This window comes from Balaenoptera borealis (assembly GCF_965194805.1).
Source record: "Balaenoptera borealis genome assembly, chromosome: X".
In the NCBI taxonomy this organism is placed as follows: Eukaryota; Metazoa; Chordata; class Mammalia; order Artiodactyla; family Balaenopteridae; genus Balaenoptera; species Balaenoptera borealis.
In genome coordinates, this window is record NC_138881.1 from 73636024 (window position 1) to 73657251 (window position 21228).

General features: G+C 33.3%; 1 protein-coding gene and 1 pseudogene across 5 annotated transcripts in view; one reads left to right on the plus strand and one right to left on the minus strand.

The window, feature by feature from the left end:
• The window catches only part of LOC309620545 (DNA (cytosine-5)-methyltransferase 3A pseudogene), a 396604-nt pseudogene that overhangs the window by 150580 nt on the left and 224796 nt on the right, over nucleotides 1-21228 (minus strand). The window lies entirely within an intron of this gene.
• Nucleotides 11997-21228, plus strand: part of KLHL4 (kelch like family member 4) — a 122462-nt gene continuing 113230 nt past the window's right edge. For all 4 annotated transcript variants that reach the window (XM_082377167.1, XM_082377169.1, XM_082377170.1 and 1 more), the window contains exon 1: nucleotides 11997-20531. In XM_082377167.1, coding sequence (XP_082233293.1) covers nucleotides 20110-20531 — 422 coding nt within the window. In that variant the 5' untranslated portion in view covers nucleotides 11997-20109. The remainder of the gene's footprint in view (nucleotides 20532-21228) is intronic.

Here is a 21228-nt window from a genome sequence, read left to right on the forward strand (position 1 = left end):
TCTTACTTTTATTTTCACAAGTATTATTACTATTATTAATCTAATATGATAATTTTCTTTAGAAGCTCCAGCTGTAAAATATTTTAAACTTTTAAGATTGGTCTTTAACGAGCTCTTTTAATTTTTTGTCAAGGATGGAGATATTTCAGATTATCAAATGCATTGTCAAGGAACAAATTGTTTCTTGAAAACTGGGAATAAATGCCATTGAAATAAGTTGGAGTATAGAAAAATATGGAAAATACTTTTAAAAGGTACGTAGTAGTGCTGATAGAGGGAGGGTAAGAGTAGAATTGAGACTTACATTGTGGAATATACTACGAAGAAACCCTAGCTCTATTTTTAGTTTTTTGAGAAACCTCCATACTGTTTTCCATAGTGCTGTACCAATTAACATTCCCACCAACAGTGTGTAAGGGTTACCTTTTCTCCACATCTTCACCAACATTTGTTATTTGTGTTATTTTTGATGATAGCCATTATGACAGGTGTGAAGTGATATCTCATTGTGGCTTTGAATTGTGCTTCCCTGATGATTAGCGATCTTGAGCATCTTTTAATGTGCCTGTTGACCATCTGCATTTCCTCTTCGTAAAAATGTCTACTCAGTTCTTCTGCCCATTTTTTAATCAGGTATTTGTTTTCTTTTTTTTGATGTTGAGTTCTATGAGCTGTTTATATATGTTGGATATTAACTCCTTATTGGTCATATCATTTGCAAACATCTTCTCCCATTCAGTAGGTTGTCTTTTTGTTTTGTTGATGGTTTCCTATGCTGTGCAAAAGCTTTTAAGTTTAATTAGGCTCTGTTTGTTTATTTTTGCTTTTATTTCCTTTGCTTTAGGGGACAGATTCAAAAAGATCTTGCTGCGATCTATGTCAAAGAGTATTCTGCCTATGTTTTCCTCTAGGTATTTTATGGTTTCCAGTCTTACATTTAGGTATTTAATCCATTTTGAGTTTATTTCTGTATATGGTATTAGAGAATGTTCTAATTTCACTCTTTTACATGTAGCTGTCCAGTTTTTCCAGCACCACTTATTGAAGAGACTTTCTTTTCTCCATTGTATATTCTTGCCTCCTTTGTTGTAGATTAATTGATCATAAGTATGCGGGTTTATCTCTGGGCTCTGTATTCTTTTCTATTTATCTATGTGTCTGTTTTCAGGCCAGTACCATACTGTTTTTTTATTGAAATATATATATATATATATATACCACATCTTCTTTATCCATTCATCTGTCAATGGATATTTAAGTTGCTTCTATGTCTTGGCTATTGTAAATAATGTTTCTATGAACATTGGGGTGCATGTACCTTTTCGAATTAGAGTTTCTGTCTTTTCCAGGTATATGCCCAGAAACTAAAATAGAGTACCATACTGTTTTGATTATTGTAGCTTCATAGTGTAGTATGAAGTCAAGGTGTGTGATTTTTCCTTCTCTGTCCTTTTTTTAAGTTTGTGTTGGTTATCTCGGGTCTTTGTGTTTCCATACAAATTTTAAAATTATTTTTTCTAGTTCCATGAAAAATGTCATTGGTATTTTGACAGGGATTGAATTGAATCTGTAGATTGCTTTGGGTAGTATGGTCATTTTAACAATGTTAATTCTTCCAATTCAAGAACATGGTATATCTTTCCATCTGTTTGTGTGGTTTTCAATTTATTTTATCAGTGTCTTATAGTGTTCTGAGTACAGGTCTTTTATATACTTAGATAGGTTTATTCCCAGGTATTTTATTCTTTTTATGATATGGTAAACAGGGTTTTTTCCTTAATTTCTCTTTCTGATAGTTCATTGTTAGTGTATAGAAATGCAACAGATTACTGCATTTTCAGTTCGTATCCTGCAACTTTACTGAATTCATAGAAGTACCCATATGACCCAGCAATTCTGCTCCTGGGTATATTTCTGAAAAAAACAAAAACACTAATTCAAAAAGATACATGCACCCCAATCTTCATAGCAGCGTTATTTACAATTGCCAAGATATAGAAGCAACCTAAGTTTCCATCAACAGATGCATGGATAAAAATGATGTGGTATATATATATACACAATGGGATACTAGTCAGCCATAAAAAAGAATGAAATTTTGCCATTTGCAGCAACATGGATGGACATGGAGGGTATTATGCTAAGTTAAATAAGTCAGACAGAGAAAGACAAATACTGTATGATATCACTTATATGTGGACTCTTAAAAACACAATAAACTAGTGAATATAACCAAAGAAAAAGCAAATTCACAGATATAGAGAACAAACTAGTGGTTACCAGTAGGGAGAGGGAAGGATGGAGGGGCAAAATAGAGGTAGGGGATTAAGAAGTACAAACTATTATGTATCAAATAAGCTACAAGGATATGTTGTACACCACAGGGAATATAGCCAATACTTTATAATAACTGTAAATGGAGTATAACCTTTAAAAATCATGAATCACTATATTGTACACCTATAACTTATATAATGTTACACATCAGCTATAACTCAATAAAAAAAATAATAAATAAACTCAGCACTGGGATAAATAACATAACTTAGTGCAAATGTGTTTGGAAACACCTGACTGTCTCTCTCTTCCATCCCCACCTCATCTGTGTCAAATAGAACAAGAAAGAGCTCAATTTAATATTCTTCAATTAATTATAATCCCACTTATGTCAACAAAGTTTCTTAGTATGGAGGTAGATTGGAGTAATAAAAATTCCTAAATATTTTTTAATAATACTAAATATAATTTCTGATAGTATGTAAGAAAACACACACTGTCAGGACATGTTCTATTACCTCTCCTTGGAAATATAAATTTAGTACTGATATAAGCTTAGCCCATGCTTTATAAGGAAAAATATTATTAGTGTACGGGATATTATACCTATTATGCTAATTCCTATAAACCGTTAGAAAATATTGAAAGTCAAGACCGATTGGGAATTTTACATTGATGAGAAAAAAGAGAATGAGGAGTAGGGAAATAGAAATTTTGATAAATTCAGCCACAGACCTTTTTAATGAAAACTGGGGTTAATTTTGTATGGCTAGCAAGTGTTCTCAATCTATAAAGAAAGAGTCAATTTTCCTAGTTGGATATTTTAAAATATTTTGTCAGACTTCTCACCCAATATTCTCCAATAAATAGACATTACACAATTTTCAGATTTTGCCTATCCAAGTATACCTGAATTTAATAAGGCTTATAATGGTAGGTAGAGCTCATTTCTGACACATATCTTTATAAGGGACTCTGTTCTGCAGAGGAGAAACGTTGAAAACACATCCTCAGCTTTGTCATTATGACAGCCAACCTTGAATAATTACACCAATGGAATATTTTAGTTATACATATATAGATTTGTCCAATAACCAGTTTAATAACTTTTACAAATTGCTTCTCTAAATAAACAGCCTTTTATACACCAATATTTGCAAGGAACCAAATGAAATAATCATATTGTTTCTTTCATTTAGGCTGAGAATAGATGATTGAAGTAATTAAAAAAAAAATTTAAACTAAACTATTACCCACTGAAGGTAACTTTTGAAAAAAATGTATTGCTTTGATATCTTGGATTAAGTCAACGAAAAAGGTATCATTACTTAGTGATTTTTCTTTAGGTAAATTAACCTTCATATTTCTCCTTCCTATGAGCTGTCATAAATTCTTAGAAATAAATTCTCTAAGAATTAAGATACTAGCTATTGTGCTTGTGACCCATGAATTCTGTTTATGAATTTTGGAAGTATATTATATATATATGTATATATATATATATACAATGATAATAGAAATGAAATATTTTTCAAGAAACAAGTGAGTTTAATAATCTTTCAATTAAACTTATTGATATTTGTATCCTATTACCTGAACCTGACCTCAACTGAAAAAAAAAACCAAAAAAACTCTTAATCTCATCCAGGGTTTCTCAACCTTAGCACTATTGATATTTTGGCCTGGGGCTGTTGTGGAGGTTGCCCTGTGCATTGTAAGGTGTTCATCAGCATACCTGACCTCTATCTTGTAGTTGCCAGTAGCAACTCTTCACCATTTGTGACTACTAAATGTGTTTACACTGTCAAATGTCCCCTTGATGGAGGACAATACTTCAATTGAGCACCACTTATTAAAATAACCTTAAGAAAGTAAGAAATTGGGTCAAGATGACTGATGATGGTGTATTAGAACTGGCATTAATATCTTTAATTGCTCATTCGACAAGTATTTATAGGTTTTTTACTATCCACAAGGCATTTTGATGAATGTTAGGGACACAATGATGAACAGAATAAACTGGGTCCCTGTTAATTAAAGTGGAGGTCCATTAAGCAAATAATTATAAATTTATGTAATAATTTATGCTAAGCGTTATGAAGGAAAAATACCATGTGTAAGAAGACCAGAAAAGTGAGCCTCCCATTGTCTATGGTGCTATGGATTGCTTCCCTGAAGAAGTGACATTGAAGTAGAAAACTGGAAAATTGGCAGACTTTAGCCAGGAATAGATAGATAAAACTTATTTTTGCTTTTAAAAAATACATTTGTATTGATGGGACACTTTTCCTCCATCATTTAACATGTATTACAATGCAATTTCTAAATTTGTAGTAAATTCAATCATTTTTCTTTACATATTTTGCATTATACATTGGGGAAATGTTAAAACCAAGGCAAATGCAAGCCAATGATGAATTATTTTTTCATTAAGAATAAATTGTATCTCCTGGCCACATATTTGGTTAATAAAATATTAGATATTTGATTAAGTCTAAATAACCCTTTTTGGATATAGTCGCATATCTCTTAGAAATTATACATTTAATAAACTTCTATTGTTTAATTAGTTCACTGTTATTAGCAATTAAGTATAGCTTTACCGTAGAAGTACACTAAGAGTTGGCAAAAATGATATTACTGCGTTGATCTTTTATCTTACTCAGCACCAATTTTTAATCCATTATTATCATTTTGACATGGATCCCATTTAGAAAATACTAACTATCTTAGCACATATATGACCACAGATTTAAATTAATTGAAGGGATTGTCAGCTAGTCTGGATATGTTATGAGGTATATAATATTTTTATTATTAGTTATATATGCACATTATAAATTTTTCAAATAGCAAAAAAGTGTATAAAGTCATAATTAAATGTCCCTCCCCTCATATACAGAAATATATTATTTTATACTAAGTAATAAAATTTTGTGACCAAAGGAGCAACTAAACAAATGCTACAACTTCTTCTATGTATATCAGTAACAAAGTGCTTTGAAAGGATGAAAGAATCATATTATACTTAATGAAGATGAATAAAAAGGAGCTTAATCAACTGGTGACTGGCAGAGCCCAGAGTAGATATAGATAATGTAATTTTCCCAAGTAGTTTTTACGTTTATACACCTGAACTCAGTACAGATTGCTTATATTACTCAATTGATAAAAATTTTAAATTACTGGAAGGAGAAATATAACTTTAGAGAGTAAAACTTAAGATAAATAATACATTTTAGAAACTTTAAAAATCTTTATAAATCATTTAATTTTGTATAGTCAGCATCAAAGAAGAAATCAAGCTTATTAAATAAGTTTAATTTTTATAGGCTCCTTGGTGATTCACTAAGAATTTTAGTGGTTTATTAACATGATCCTTAGGATTCACTCTTCCCCAAATAATGTGCCACAGTTTTAGTTTCATGTTCTTTGGTTTTCTTGTTTATTCTCAAAAAGCCTATAAAACTTTTTTTTTAATATTTTATACTGTAATACACAAGTTGTGAATTGTGGAAACAACTATTTCTCTCTTCTTCTTATGTTTGTTCATTCAAATGAAATAATCTTACAAGCTTCAACTTTATAAAAATGATAGGAAATATGGCAAAACTGGATAATAAGTATGTTATTGGGATTAAAGAAAGTTGTGCTGTTCTATTAACCTTCTGTAAATATTCACAAGTGAGAGTAACTAATGGAACAAAACAGCCAGTTACCTAAAAGATACCCAATCTTTGTGGAGTTACACCTCCCCTTGATATTTAAATGACCTTGCTCTATCCCTCATTCAATATTTAGTGGGAAAAAAAGCCTGTTTCACCTTGTTCCCCAATATTATGGGCTGAATTGTGTCCTCCCAAATTTATATGTTGAAGTCCTAAACCTCAGTACCTCAGAATGTGACTGTGTTTAGATATAAGGTCATTAAAGAGGTAATTAAATTAAAACGAGGCCATTAGGGTGGGCCCTAATCTAATCTGACTGGTGTCTTTATAAGAAGAGAAAATTTGGACACAAGACACCAGGGATACATACATAAAAGGCCATGAGAAGACACAGCAAGAAGGTGTCCATCTGGAAGCCAAGAAGAGAGGCTTCAGAAGTTAAACCTGCTGACATCTCGATTTTGGACTTCTTGCCTCTAAAGCTATGAGAAAATACATTTCTGTTGTCTAAGGCACCCAATCCGTGGTATTTTGTTATAGAACCCCTAGCAAACCAATATATCCTGTATTACTAGGGTCATCAATTTGCGGCACAGCAGAAAAATTTAGAGTATTATACATCACTTCTTAAAATCCCTTGGCCATTGCCATCACTGGAAATTTCTAACTGCCCATTTCTTCCACTGTTGAGATGGATCCTATCTCTTTGTCTACCTCATCTCATTTTTCACATTTCTTCTCTCCACTTTTCTGACACCTCATTCTCACTCTCTCAGGGCATGCCAAAAATTCAGAACCTTCCTCATAAATTTATTATTCAAAGCAATTCACCTCTCCAACACTCTCCTGCCCTTTTCTTTCTCTATGGACTTCTGCTCCAGGATGAAAACTCATTTAAGTTGCTACAATAAACAAAGAACAGAAGGTTTCAGATATAAACTCTCTACCAAAAAATAAAGTTCTTGATCTCATAGAGTATCAAATAAGTATATAATTATAACTCATGATAAACTGATATGGAAGAATATTAAACAGTATGACAAGAGAGTTATGTTATTCATTAAAGAGATTATAACAGGCTGATCTGATCTGATTTAGTATGGTATATCTTAGACGCTTTCTTTTATGAAGTGACTTCTAAACTGAAACCTGAAAGATACTTAGGATTGCCAAGTGAACATTTCCAATAGGGTTGTCCAAGAAGAAGAAACCAAATTTGTGAAAGCTCTGAGACAGGAAAGCATTTGGTTTATTTAAGGGGATGAAGCCATGTGGCTGAAATTCAGTGAGTTAGAGGTAGAGTCAATCAAGATGATGCTACAGAGTAACATACATCAGGCAGGGCAACTGAGGGTGCACATTACTTCTCTTTTCTGAGCATGATTAGAGTCAGTTTCAAAATTTCTGTCTTTAGTGATATGCCTATGAAAGATTATCTTGAATGGCCCTTCACTGGTTGAGTTGTTCCATGGATGCATTTCTAGGTTTGGCCTTGATAGGTATGAACCATATCAGGTAGGACTTTGTAGGCCATAGTAAATTTTTATATTTTTAAAATTGTATCCTACATTCAATGGAGAGCCTTTGAAATATGATGATCAATATTCCCAGGTATCTCACTTAGCATAGTTTGTTTTTTTACCATATAATCCATTCCCTCTGGACAAGCTCCAGTTCATCATGTTCTTAAGAGAAATGTGCTCAAGTGTGGTCTGACCATCACAGAGTAGATTTGGAGTATCATGTTCCTTTTCTGTACTTCAAACTCTTATTAATTCACCTAAGATCACATTGGTTATTTTTGCAGTGATATTCAACTATTGATGTGAAAAATCATAGAAATTTAGAATCTCATGGAAGCACCAAAATATCTTAATCTAATCACCTCAGTTTGCAGATAAAGAAACCAAAACTCAGTGAATGAATTTATAATAAAATCCTGAAATAATTTTCATACTGTTACAAATATCTCACTGTATTTTGTACTTATTTGATTACAAGTATATATTAAATTTCTTCTTGGTAGATCTGGCCATTTTTTTCCAGCCTGTTAAGAGAGTTTTGCATGTTAAATATGTCAAACAATGTATTTGACCATCCTCTGAGCTTCACTGCATATCTGAGAAACCATCTCTGCCCCCAATCAAGTCTTTCACAATAGCTATAAAACAGAATAGGGCAGAAGACAGCGTTGCCACAGCATAGAAGATGTTCCTTTAGTAAGACCTTGGTAAATTAATTCTTTTTTCTAGTTATTCAACTAGTTACAGATAGTTACCTGTCTCATTAGCTTGCTTATGCATGCTGTTCCATCAAGCAGGCTAATCTCTTCACTGTATTCCACAAGACAGTACCTTCAACTCAGTGTGATTGCACATTCTATTTGCTTAGCTTGGAATAACTTCACTCATCTATTAAGACTTCTTTATCCTTTAATGCCCAGACCTTCTCCATGTAGATTTCCTGGATGACTTCAATCCCCAGTGAGTTCTCTTTTTAAGGGAAGTCCCTCTCCATTTCTGCTTCTAATGCTCACTATACTATTTAATACATGTTTATATTTTATTTTGTATTCTCTAGTCATTTTGTGCGTGAGTATTGTACCACTAACATTTTTCATGACACTGAGTTGACTAGCCTTGAATTCCAAATTATTATCTCACAACTAAAACCTACAGCCAACTTCATACTCAATGATGAAATACTGAAAGAATTTACCCTAAGATCAGGAACAAGACAAGAAGGTCCACTCTCACCACCTTTATTCAACATAGTATTGGAAGTCCTAGTGACAGCAATCAGACAAGAAAAAGAAATAAAAGGAATACAAACTGCAAAGGAAAAAGTAAAACTGTCACTGTTTGTAAATGGCATGATACTATATATAGAAAATCCTAAAGACACAACCAAAAAACTACTGTAATTCATCAATGACTTTGGTAAAGTTGCAGGATATGAAATTAATGTACAAAAATCTGTTGTGCTTCTATATATTATCAACAAACTATCAGAAAGAGAAAGGAAGAAAAAGAATCCCATATACAGTTGCATCAAAAAGAATAACATACCTAAGAATAAACTGAATCAAGGAGGTAAAAGAAAACTATAAGACACTGATGAAAGAAATTGAAAATGACACAAGCAAATGGAAAGTTACACCATGCTCATCTATTGGAAGAATTAATATTGTTAAAATGACCATATCCCTCAAGTAAATCTACAGATTCAATGTAATCCCTATCAAAATAGTAATGGCATTTTTCACAGAACTAGAACAAATAATTCTAAAATTTGTATGGAAACCACAAATGATTTTACTAATCATTTAAATGTAACTCTTCTGACATAACCTCATGTCCTTGTCAATTCTTGGTATTTTAAGACTTAAATTTGTGCCAATTCGATGGACATGAAATTTGATTTCACTTTTATTTTTCATTTGCACTTTTCTGATCACACGTGATTCTGAGCTTTCCTTCACATTTTTGGGGGACATGAAGTTTTTCCTTCACTTCTGAATTGGCTCTTCACATACATTGCCCTCTTTTTATATTTTTTGGCTAAATTTAACATATTTTTGCAAAATAGTTGTGGATAGTATCAATTTACTACACAGGAAACTGTGTGTGTGTGTGTGTACAGACAGCAGTTTTATGAGAACAGAGTTTACATACTAAAGCAAAATTCAGTAAAATGTTTTGGCAGAATATAGCTTTTTTGTAATGTAAACTAACACAGTTTTAAAAATCAAGACTAAAATGTTAGCTTTCATATATTTTGTACTGAAAGAGGCTAGCATTTTTTTTCTCTCTCTCTCTCTCTCCTTGGACAGCACAAATAGTGCACTTCTCCACATTTCCTTATTACTTTGCTTTGATCATTCTAAACTGACAGCCATGTTTATAAGCTTACTTAGAAGAGATAAATGACATCATTAAAGTGAACTGTTAACTCTAAGAAGAACACTTCATTTACCTTCTTTATGAGATAACAGTAACTCCTTTTAACTCTTAACCACACTTCCAATCATCCCAATATGTTCTGCCCATCCCATTAGCTAGCAATTTACTCAGTATTGAGGACTACGAATTTTCTTTATTTTTTATGATATTCCATAAAACATAGGGATGTGCTGAAATAAATTTTTTCCAACAGTAAAATCCTCTGAAATAATGGTTTTATAATGAGAAATTATATTTTTACTTTGTTTCTAGACGACTATAAACACCTTATAGATTAAATTGCTCTTCTTACCCTCATAATATCTCACAAGCTAGGGAAAGGGCATGTTGTTCTTTACTTTCTTTTACAAAAACGACCTGGGTCACAAGGCAGTTTTTATGATTTTGTTCACAGAACACGTAAGTAAGGGAACTGAAAATAGGATCAGTTCAAAGATTTCTCTGTAAAATCTTTAGTCATATCTCTCTAGTTATCTCTTGATGACTAGGCTACATCCATTTTATGTCTCTATTTAATCCAGAGATGTCTTTGAAGCCACATGCCCTGATAATCCTAGGCCATTCTTTTCAAATGGCATTTTGTTCAAAACATTTTAACTGTAAGCTAAGTATACCTTTTCATGGAACTCATCATTTCTGCATGACCAAGGAGACATTAATCAGATTTTAAAGAAATAAAACTGTTAAATGGAGCCCTTAAATTATTATTAAATTCAATATATAATGCTCACTCAGGCTTGATATTAATTGAGATTTCCAATTGCCTATGGAAAGCTTCAGGTAAGATTTTACATTTGTGTACACAGTTTCATCTGTTCTCACGATTCATATCTCCAAGACAGCTAGAAATATGGTTTACATAATGTATATTATGTGAATTTCTTCAGCCTGCACCTCAGTATTCTAATAGGTAGTTAATATAAAAAATGACTCATGAAATTTGCTCTCCTGTTACTGTTTAGGTGAAACATTGTAATATCTAGGCAGATACCAAGCACAGAGTTATCCTTAAAATTTCTGACCTTGTGAACATGAGCTCTGTCTTCTGTGCTATATTATATAACAGCATAACTTAAACTCTATTGAAATTACTTTGAGTCTTGTTTATTATGCCTAATTCATTTAGGTTTTGGTGTAACAATTTTAATCTCTTTTCTTTCTAATTCTGTATTTCTTTAGAATATGGAGAACCTTGGGCTCTCACTAAAAACATTTCCTAAATTGTTTCCTCTGTCTTTTCCTTTTTCTCTGCCCTCCACCCTCACAGACATCTCTGTGTGAACTGATCCACTCATAAGCTTTTAATAATCAACTCTTAGGTGGAAAATTCTTAAATCTTCATCTCCACCCTTGAGCTCTGTATTGAGCTCCAGATCTAAATTTCCAAATACCAACTGAACAGATCCATGCCAGTGGGTTATCAAACTCAACCTACATCATTCTGCATCTTGTACTTTCACATTCCACCTGAGAAGTTGTTCTTATTTACTTTTTATTTCCTGTTGCATCATCCACCTTTAAGTTACCAAGGGCAGAAACTAAATAGTTATTTGTGATTCATGTCTTCATATCAACAGCCATATATAATCAGTCATCAGATGCTGTTCATGCTACTTCATGATTTCATTCATGATTTTCCCCAACTTCCCATTTCCATCATTATGATTCAGGCTCTTTTAACCTTTTATCTATGCTGTTGCAGCAGCCTCCTGATTTTCAGTTTCCCTTTCTTTTTGCTGTAATCCATCCTTCACAATATTGCTCTATTTATCTTCCTAAAATTCTTATATTTTTTTTTTTTTAGAAATTTATTTATTTATTTTTGGCTGTGTTGGGTCTTCATTTCTGTGTGAGGGCTTTCTCCAGTTGCAGCAAGTGGGGGCCACTCCTCATCGCGGTGCACGGGCCTCTCACTATCGCGGCCTCTCTTGTTGCGGAGCACAGGCTCCAGACGCGCAGGCTCAGTAACTGTGGCTCACGGGCCCGGCTGTTCCGCAGCATGTGGGATCTTCCCAGACCAGGGCTCGAACCCGTGTCCCCTGCATTGGCAGGCAGAGTCTCAACCACTGCGCCACCAGGGAAGCCCAAAATTCTTATTTTTTACTGGACTGTAAATATCTCCCATTACCTAGCAATGCTTTGTTCATAATAAGTAGTTCGTAAATAGTACCTGAATTGAATTATCGGTACAACCCTCGATATATGAATTTACTTCTCATAATCCATTGAATGCAAATATCTATAGTGAATATATTTATACCACAAATATATACTCAATAATTTTCTGAAACTACAGTTAATTTTTATACTTCAACTGTCAATTCTAAATGAGGCATTGATAATCAACATATAGAGGAATTACTTGTGAAAGACAGGTTACCAAGATGAAGTGACATTATATTAATGTAAATTTCTTCTCTATGTAATGACTATGAGAATGTACATAATACATATGCATGTATGTGTATTATTTTGAATGAATTTCTTAAAGCCAAAGTGTGTTGCTAACCAGGTAACTGTGATTTTGTAGGTCTGACTTGTATGTTCATACAATTGAGTTAGAATTTAGTAGAGATTAAAGTTCTTTACTCTCTTAAATTTCTAACTACCTGAATTCAATGTGTGTTTGTATATATGTGTGCTTATCAGCATATAACTATACCTGTGTGCCTTTGACAGGGACTGTTTGCCTATCTGTGTACTTGTGTAGTGATCGGAGAAGAAAAATTGTATTATTGACATTTTGGCATAGAATGTACTGCTTGAAGTTTGGGGGTTTTTTTTTTTTGTTTTGTTTTTTTTTTTTTAGTCTACAGGACATGATTTGGTTCATGTTATATATATATTTTTTTCTGTGTTTTTACAAACACACATACACATCACATGAAGGCTGCATTGAAGGATTTGTATTTATGAAATATTATACTGTTCTGTACACAGAAATTTGGGGGAGGTTGTTATGTTGTAATTTCTAAATTCTCTTTCAAGTTTCTCCCAGAAGCTCTTTTCTCATTTTACAAAATGTTTGGAAAACAAATATAATTAAAATCCTTGTGGAATTTAGATTTTGACTTCATCTATAACTGTGGACTTACTAATACAAGCTATTATAGATAATTCAGATTCATCCTTTGCCTGCTTCAGTTGTATCATATGCAGTTTCTTCATTATATATGAGATATCTGGCATGAGGCTTCTAAAAAGGCCAAAAACAACCTCAAAAATAAAAGGATCTATTAAATGCACACATACATACACATGTACACAGTCGCAGAAAACAAAAAAAACTCTGTTCTGCCATTGTATATTACTTTACTCTTTTCAAGTTTCCATTCTGAAATGAGGAAAAGGGCTTCAGTTTAAAATAGTAAAATTGGTCTTATTTTTATTACTCATGATTAAATATAATGTATACAATTAGTCTTTTAATGGATTCCATCATAATGGTAAGCAATTTGGGGTAATTTAGATATTCTTTCCTCCCTAGTATGTTTGGTAGTGTAATATTTCTGGATTATGTTCTCAATTTCCCACTTCACATGGTCTTGGAAATGAATCTAAATAGTTGTAATGTGAAAATTTATGATTTTCATTTGTCTCAACAAATCATATTTTCATTTCATTTCTTCATGACTGAAGGTAAACAATGAATAAGAATAACTTTTTATCTATTCAATAAAATTGAAAATAAAGGATTGTATTTTACTAAATATTAAAATAGGTTATGACTACATCTGAACATATTTGTGATATTGAACATGTATTTATTTATGGTAGCTAACATTAAAATATATCATAATTTCATATAATTAAAGACCAATGTCCATGTTTATATTTACAGTCAGGTTCACACTGCTTAGGGCCAAGATAATTTAAAAAAAAATATTTAGAGTAAAATTTTGTTTCTAAAACCACTTCTGTTTAATCCAAAGTCAGCAAAAATTTAATCCAAGGTAATCACCCTATGGAATAACTGATATTCATCTTCTGTTATACACTGTTATCTCAGCATACAGATTCTTGAGGGTTCAATAGTCATGAAATAGAGGTAAACACTTTTTATATAGTAGGTTCTTGTAGGCAGCTAGAGAACTAGCTATATTTGGATCCAAAATATAGATCATAGAGTGTCTTAAAAGAAAGATTTAGGAATCACTGACATAGAGATCATAGCTCAAATCTGAAGGTGAATACACTTTACAAGACAGTTAGTGTAAATTAGTAAAAGCAGTGATACAAACCTGAAACTTAAGACTTGCTCACTGGTAGATGTCAGGGGAAGAGGAAAGAATAATGCAAACCAGGCCACAGAGGGTAGGGAAAGACAGTATTTTAAGAAAGATAAGGAGGAGGAGGCTTCAAAAAAGATGGGATGGTCAGTAGTGCAAAAGGTAAGTTCTTGTGAGCAAGAACAATGCAATCATATTTGCATCCTCAAAGCCTGGCTTATAGTACGCCCTCAATAAGTTTCTGTTGGATGAATGAATGAATGAAGTCATAAATGAAAAAAAAAAGCCGTTAAGTAAATAAGCAATGAGAATAGTTGTATTCAACTAGGGACATATCATTGGTTACTTTTTTTTTTTGGCCACCATTTTATGGGTAGCATAAAAAGGAGACAGGGACTGAGATAGCAGGTGGCATACCTAGCAATCCAAGATGAAGATAATGCAAGTCTTCCCAGAACAGAGATGCCCTCACACAGGGTTTAATGAGGCATTAATGCAATATTTGGTGGGGTTCTCAATGGCTTTATCCTTATATATTATCTCCCATGTGCCCTGGCTGCTCTCTTTTGATCTCAACCAGCTTTATCCCTAGACTTCATCTGTCAACCTCCTCCAACTTGAATGTTCCTTCTCGACTTCTTGTTTCTCCATCACTTGTCTGTTGAATGAATGAATGAGAGTTAATCAGTTAGCTCATCATCACAGTACTACCAAATGATAGAACTCACTTGTTTCTCTGTTCAGCACTCTGCTACCCACTGTAGGTAATAAAGAAGAAACACAAAACATCTCTCTCCCTTTTACCCTATTACCTACCTGGGTCCAAGTCAATTATAGTTATGTTGCTGGAAAATTGTCATGTTTATATTCCTATAGATGTGTATATATTGCTTTTTATAGGTGACTTAATTACTGTTGATTTGGTAACTCAGCAATGAGTGATTTTAGCTTCCAGTACAAAATATTAAAAAGAAAATATTTGTACACAGCTTGAAGTTTATCTTCAGACAGTAAACTGAGGCTCCAAATGAATAAAAAATGTTTAAAGTGTATGAGTTGTTATGTTGAACAAAGGTGACATGTGGGTTGTGACCAAAGCACAAGTTTATTTTTAACTCCCACTGTTCTTTGAACATTATTTAATGAAGATAATCATCCCTGTCTTACAATTCTTATTGATTACTTTAAAACACTATTTCTTAAATTGTGATCTGTGGGCCATCTACAAAGGGAATCATCTAGAGTGATTGTTGAAACGGCAGATTTCTGTACCCTACCTCAAAACTAATCAGAATCTATAGTTTTAATAAGTAACATATGTAAAGTCTTGATTCACTAAAGTCTGAGAACAGTTGCATTGGAATGAACAGTTTCAATATAGAGAAAGGAGCAGCAGTCAAATTTCAAGGGAACTAAGTGAGGGATAAATGTGGAGCATTTGTATAAAGCTACTGTAGAACATCCTTAATTAACTTACCTATGAAATGGAACAGAAAGGGGATTAAAATCAAGTTATGTTCTTTCAAATTTGAGTTAGCCTTGAGCAAATGTTAGCGTTTAGCAAAATGTTGTCTTCAAACATTTTTGCTCCACATAACCCCTACAAAAAGTTTGAAAAACATTGTACAGCCTGATACATTACAAAGCTCACATTTAAAATATTGTATCATACATTTAAATAGCTGCAAGGAGTGTAATTTCCAGCATATTTGAAAATATTGGTATTTCAAAATAAATCTTTTAAATCACTCTTTCAAATATATCCAATGGAATATAATAAATACTGTGGTGATTTGATACCTCTATCATTAATTTAATAATACATGGGAAAACTTTCTTTAGAAGCAGAAATTTTAAATAGTTCACTTTCTCCTTGAACCTATATTTTCATTCAACTTTTCTAAAATAATCATTTCCTAACATAATATATTTTGTCAAAAAGTATTTTATTGATTATCTTATAATTCCTGCAACAAAAATATATACATAAATTGATTATTTTTAATTTCCTTTGACTCTAAGTATAATTTTTTTCCTTGAAGGAGCATTATAACTATTAGTCTAATAATTAAACAAAACAACATAGGTGCATTTTATATTTATAAAAGATATTAAACACATATTAAAATTTTACTGGGAATGTACTGTTAGTAAGGACAAATGAGCTTGCTTTTGTGCTAAGTTCAAGTAACAACAATGGATATTACTTTTTGCTGGAATGAGACAGGTGTTAGCAAAATTTATTTTTGTTTATTTGTTTGTTTTTACAGATATGAGCACTGAAAAAAGTTAGTTCACCTAAATAAGTGGATATAAATTGAGGAAGTTTTGTTATAGCAGTATCATTCAATTCTTTGATCTCCTTTTGCAGGGTCAGGAAACTGACAGGGACTATGAGTCAATGTTAATGTTTTTTAGCCTCTTTCAACATTTTGTAGTGATTTTGGGTGCAGTAACTTAAGACAGGATTGGTTAAGAGCCATGTGTTTAGCATCCAAGCTTTCTAAATCTGATATTGTTTTTCTTTTCACCATAGCACTACCTGCTGTGGTTTGTGCCCAGTGAATAGTTCCACATCAGGACCGTGATAAGTTGTTATGTACAGCCTTTACTACACAGAAATCTATAACCATGTTATTTTTCTTTAAGTTGTATAATCATATAATTCTGGGAAAGAAATAAAACTAAGTATTCCTAAGTACATTTGAATAATGTTAACTTCTGAAGTGTCCCAGCAGCTGACTAATTTAATTTACTGGCCAGGATTTTACTCAGAATGCAACATCAAGAGAGTGTATGGCTGCTAAGTTACTGGGAGATTTCAATTGGTTTGCAGGCTTGTCCCCCTACTTGTATAATCGTTAATTATTTAGAAGGGTATTTTAGCCCATAACCATTTTGGCATTTTCATTTTAAAATTCCAGCACTTACTGAGACAGTAAGTTCTGTGATAATAAAATCATTTAGAAATTGTCATTCATTAATTCTACCTATATTAAATAGTTACTAGATACCAAGTAGATAGTAAGGCAATGGGTAGGAGATGATTAATAAAATATGGTTCCTATCCTCACAGACATCTTTATTTTTGTTTTAATATGCTTAAATCTTTCCTTTATAATGAGAAACTTAAAAGGAACCCTCATGCTTCATAAAATATTATTCTCTTTATTTTCTAGACAATACTTTCTTAGTCATTCTACAATTCTGTGTCCAAGATCTAAGAAAATGGCCATCATCTGCATACTTTAATAAAGCGCATTCTCGGTAGAATCATATAGAGTACTGTACTATCAGTGTTTAGATTTTAACAGGTATTAGTTACTATTCATCTTATAAAAGGTACACAGGGAAATACACAATTATATCTGAATCATTAACAAGCTCAGGGAACATATTAGGAAAATAAAGTTGTAGATTCTTAGTATCCAAGAAGGTATTATTTAGAGCTGCTTAGATGGCCAAATCAGTAATTCTTCTTGTGCCTACCACATACTATTTACACTTCTATTATAATGTTTTATTCATTCTGCCTGGTATTTACAGTTCGCTTACTCTATGTCCAACATTGTGTTTTAGGCACAGTGGGGAATACAAAGGCCTAAAATACAAATCTTGACTAGACATTTACTTGGAATGTTATCTACCCAGATAACAGAAAGGTAATTCATGTTTAGTTGCCAGGACTCACTGTGTCTGGGGCTCACCAAAAGAACTATTTGAGATTCTCTTCAATTATTTATATGCTAAGTAACAGCAGCAGACAACACATTCACCAAGGAGAAAGGATGATACATGCGAACACTGAGGCTTAAGGATCCTATTGGAAAATAGTTTGGAAAATTGAAGATGGGAGTAACCTGCTCGTAATTGGTATAAAAATCAACTATATATCTATCAGTGTGTATTTATTAATTGCTTAGTATTAGAAAAATATAGATAGATAGAGAGATAGAGATGTAGATAGGTAGATCGATAGATAGATGATAGATAGATAGATAGATAGATAGATAGATAGATAGATGATAGATAGATAGATAGAAATTGATTTATTATAAGGAATTGGCTCACATAATTATGGAGCCTGACAAGTCCCAAGATCTGTAGTCAGCAAGTTGGAGACCCAGGAGGGCTGATGATATAGTTTTAATCCAAAGGCCAGCAGGCTTGAGACCCAAGAAGAGTCAATATTTCAGTTTGAGCCTGAAGTCAGGAAAACAAAAGAAGAAAAATGAGGTCCCAGCTTGATGGCTGTCAGGCAGGAGAAATTTCCTCTTATTTGGGGAAGTGTCAGTATTCTGCTTATTCAGGCTTTCAACTGATTAGAAGAGGCCCACCCACACTAGGGAAGACAATCTATTAGTCTGTTGATTTAAATGTTAAACTCATCCAAAAACACCTTCACAGAAACACCCAAAACAATGTTTGACCAAATATCTGGGTACCCTGTAGCCCATTTAAGTTGACACATAAATTTCCCATTACACCTACCACAGCAAGAGGGGAAAGGAAAAAGTATAATTAGATTTATAAAAAATTGCAGGTAAAATATCTACCAAAACTTACAAAAAGATATTCATTTTATTCTCTATTTCCAAATTTTTGAAAATCCATTGCAAGTATAAACTTGGAAATTTGTTCAGCCTCCATATCAGTTCTTCAAAACTGATGTAAAGAAGTAAAATGACTTGTCCAAGATCATACAGCTCATTAACTGTAAAGGCAGAACTAAAATCAAAGCCTTACAATTACAATATTCTTTCTAAGGATCCAGTGGTACAATTCCCCCTTATCACATGTATGCATGACATGGAAGTTATAAAATTCAAACTAAATTTCAAAATGGCATTGGTGAATACATTCCTGATACAATACTGTTATAGAAACATTTATCCCTGTACACAGTAGTGATCCTGATTCATACCTCAAAGTACTTTGTGCACAGTTATTACTGAGTTATGTGACAATTTGGAGTTACTTCAAAACATGCTTTTGCATCCTCTCATACGGACTTTTGAACAAAGAAAATAGACCTTTAACACTGCCTGTGAAAGTAAAGAGCATGATAAGGAAGTGTTTATACTGGCATGGAGCCAGGATGAACTATTGGTTTTCAAGTTTTGGTTCCTGAGAGAAGACATGTCTTCTAACCTAATGAGCTTAGAAAAACACTGCTCTTTTCCTTCAGCTGTAGACTTAAAATACTGTTACTACATTCCCTAGTGGAGTGTGTGTTTTTAGTCATGGGTAAACAACAGTTTCTTATGTTTCTGGAATTGTTCAGGTTTTCAAGCAAATATTTCTATAAAGACACTCACATTTTCAGATATTTTGTAAAAATAACTACAAACGTGCATGAGGGGACTGATGACAAGATGTTTTCCCTTAATGAACCACCATAAAATTTTCCATAAGAACCCCAAAATAGATCATAATGAATTCCTTGTTACAAATTCTCCTAGGACAAAGTGGCACATTTTTAAAAGTGGGTTGCCAGGAAATGAAATCTGGCAGGGGATGGGGTGAGTGGGATCTAGAAGGAAGTTAGTTTAAACACTTTGCTTTTGCTCACTTGCTTGGATTTAAAGGCTGAAGCTACTGTACTTCAGTTAGGAAGGAGCTGGGTTAGATATTTGCAAGTCCAGGCGGGAGGCCTGGGAGCGTGCAAATCTAGCAGCTGGAGTGTGTTGTGGTAGCTGCTTTCCTGTGCTAAGCTGATTTACTTGTTTAAGGTCTGACCTCATCATCCTGTCAGTATGGGTTCCCACCTACACTGTTAGCTGCAGCTTTCTGCTTCAGCTGGAAAGCTAGAAGTATTCACAGTATACCACAGACAGCGGGGGAGGGGGGAGCAAGAAAGACTGCTCTCGCACTTGTGCTTTTGTTAGTCCTACAGAAGAGGCAGAGAAACAAGAGATAACAAAGGCTGTTTCCTTTCTGTGAGAGAAGGCTTTTGTCTTTCCTCCTGCAACGATGTCAGTGTCTGGCAAGAAAGAGTTTGATGTGAAACAGATCCTAAGGCTACGCTGGAGGTGGTTTAGTCATCCTTCTCAAGGTTCGCCCAACACTGGAAACTGCCTTCAGCAGGAAGGATATGAGCATAGAGGGACCCCGGTTCAGGGCAGGTTGAAGAACCACTCTCGGGACAGAAATGGACTGAAGAAAAGCAATAGTCCTGTCCACCACAACATACTGGCACCAGTGCCAGGATCGGCCCCTGCCCATCAAAGAGCCCTTCAGAATTGGCACTCACAAAACCTGATAGAACATCTTCGATCAAATGAAGGTACTCCTAAAGCAGTTCCAGAAGAGAATTTGTTTAAAGAAGCTTGTGAGAAACACTCACAAGATTTGGAGATGATGGCTGATGACAATACAGAAGATTCTACAGCAAGGTAGGAGTTTTCGAAAATATAACAACAAAGTCATAGCTTAGGTTAACTTATCCTCTAAAACTCTTATTTAATGTTTAAATAAAAGTGTTATAATAATCTCTGAATTTGTATGCAGCCAATCAGGGTCTCCAAGTAACCCCCTCCTTTAAGTCTATAAAGGAAAATAGTAATAATACATTCATTTTGATAATTAGTGGGATATATGCTTTAGAGTTGTGAGTTTACTTTTCCTATTCCATTCCGATTCCATTAAGAATATTGTTTCAGTTCTAAGAGATGTTTATTATAATTGCTAATTTTCTGTATATATCCTCTATGGCTTGAATGTTCAAATAGTTATGATTTTTTGTACAAGTGTGATGAATTATATAGAACTCTTTCTGACTTTGTCAGGCCAACTCTGACAAAATACAAGCTCCGACTACTCAGCACATCCTTATCTGCTCCTTAGTACGTGGTTGCTATATTGACGCTTGATAAATGTTATCTTTATGTGAGAGTACAGAACAGTTTCCTTTGGCATTTGAGATTTATTTCAAGTTGTGTTAGTTTCATAGCTAGTTTTCAATTATGAAAATATTTTGCATAAAGCAAGTAATGAAATGTTGCTTACAGCAGTGAGATCTTAAAGTAGGAAATGGAACATGTCGGGTGTTTCAGAATATTAAAATTGAATAAGAAGTGATAATAAAGTATA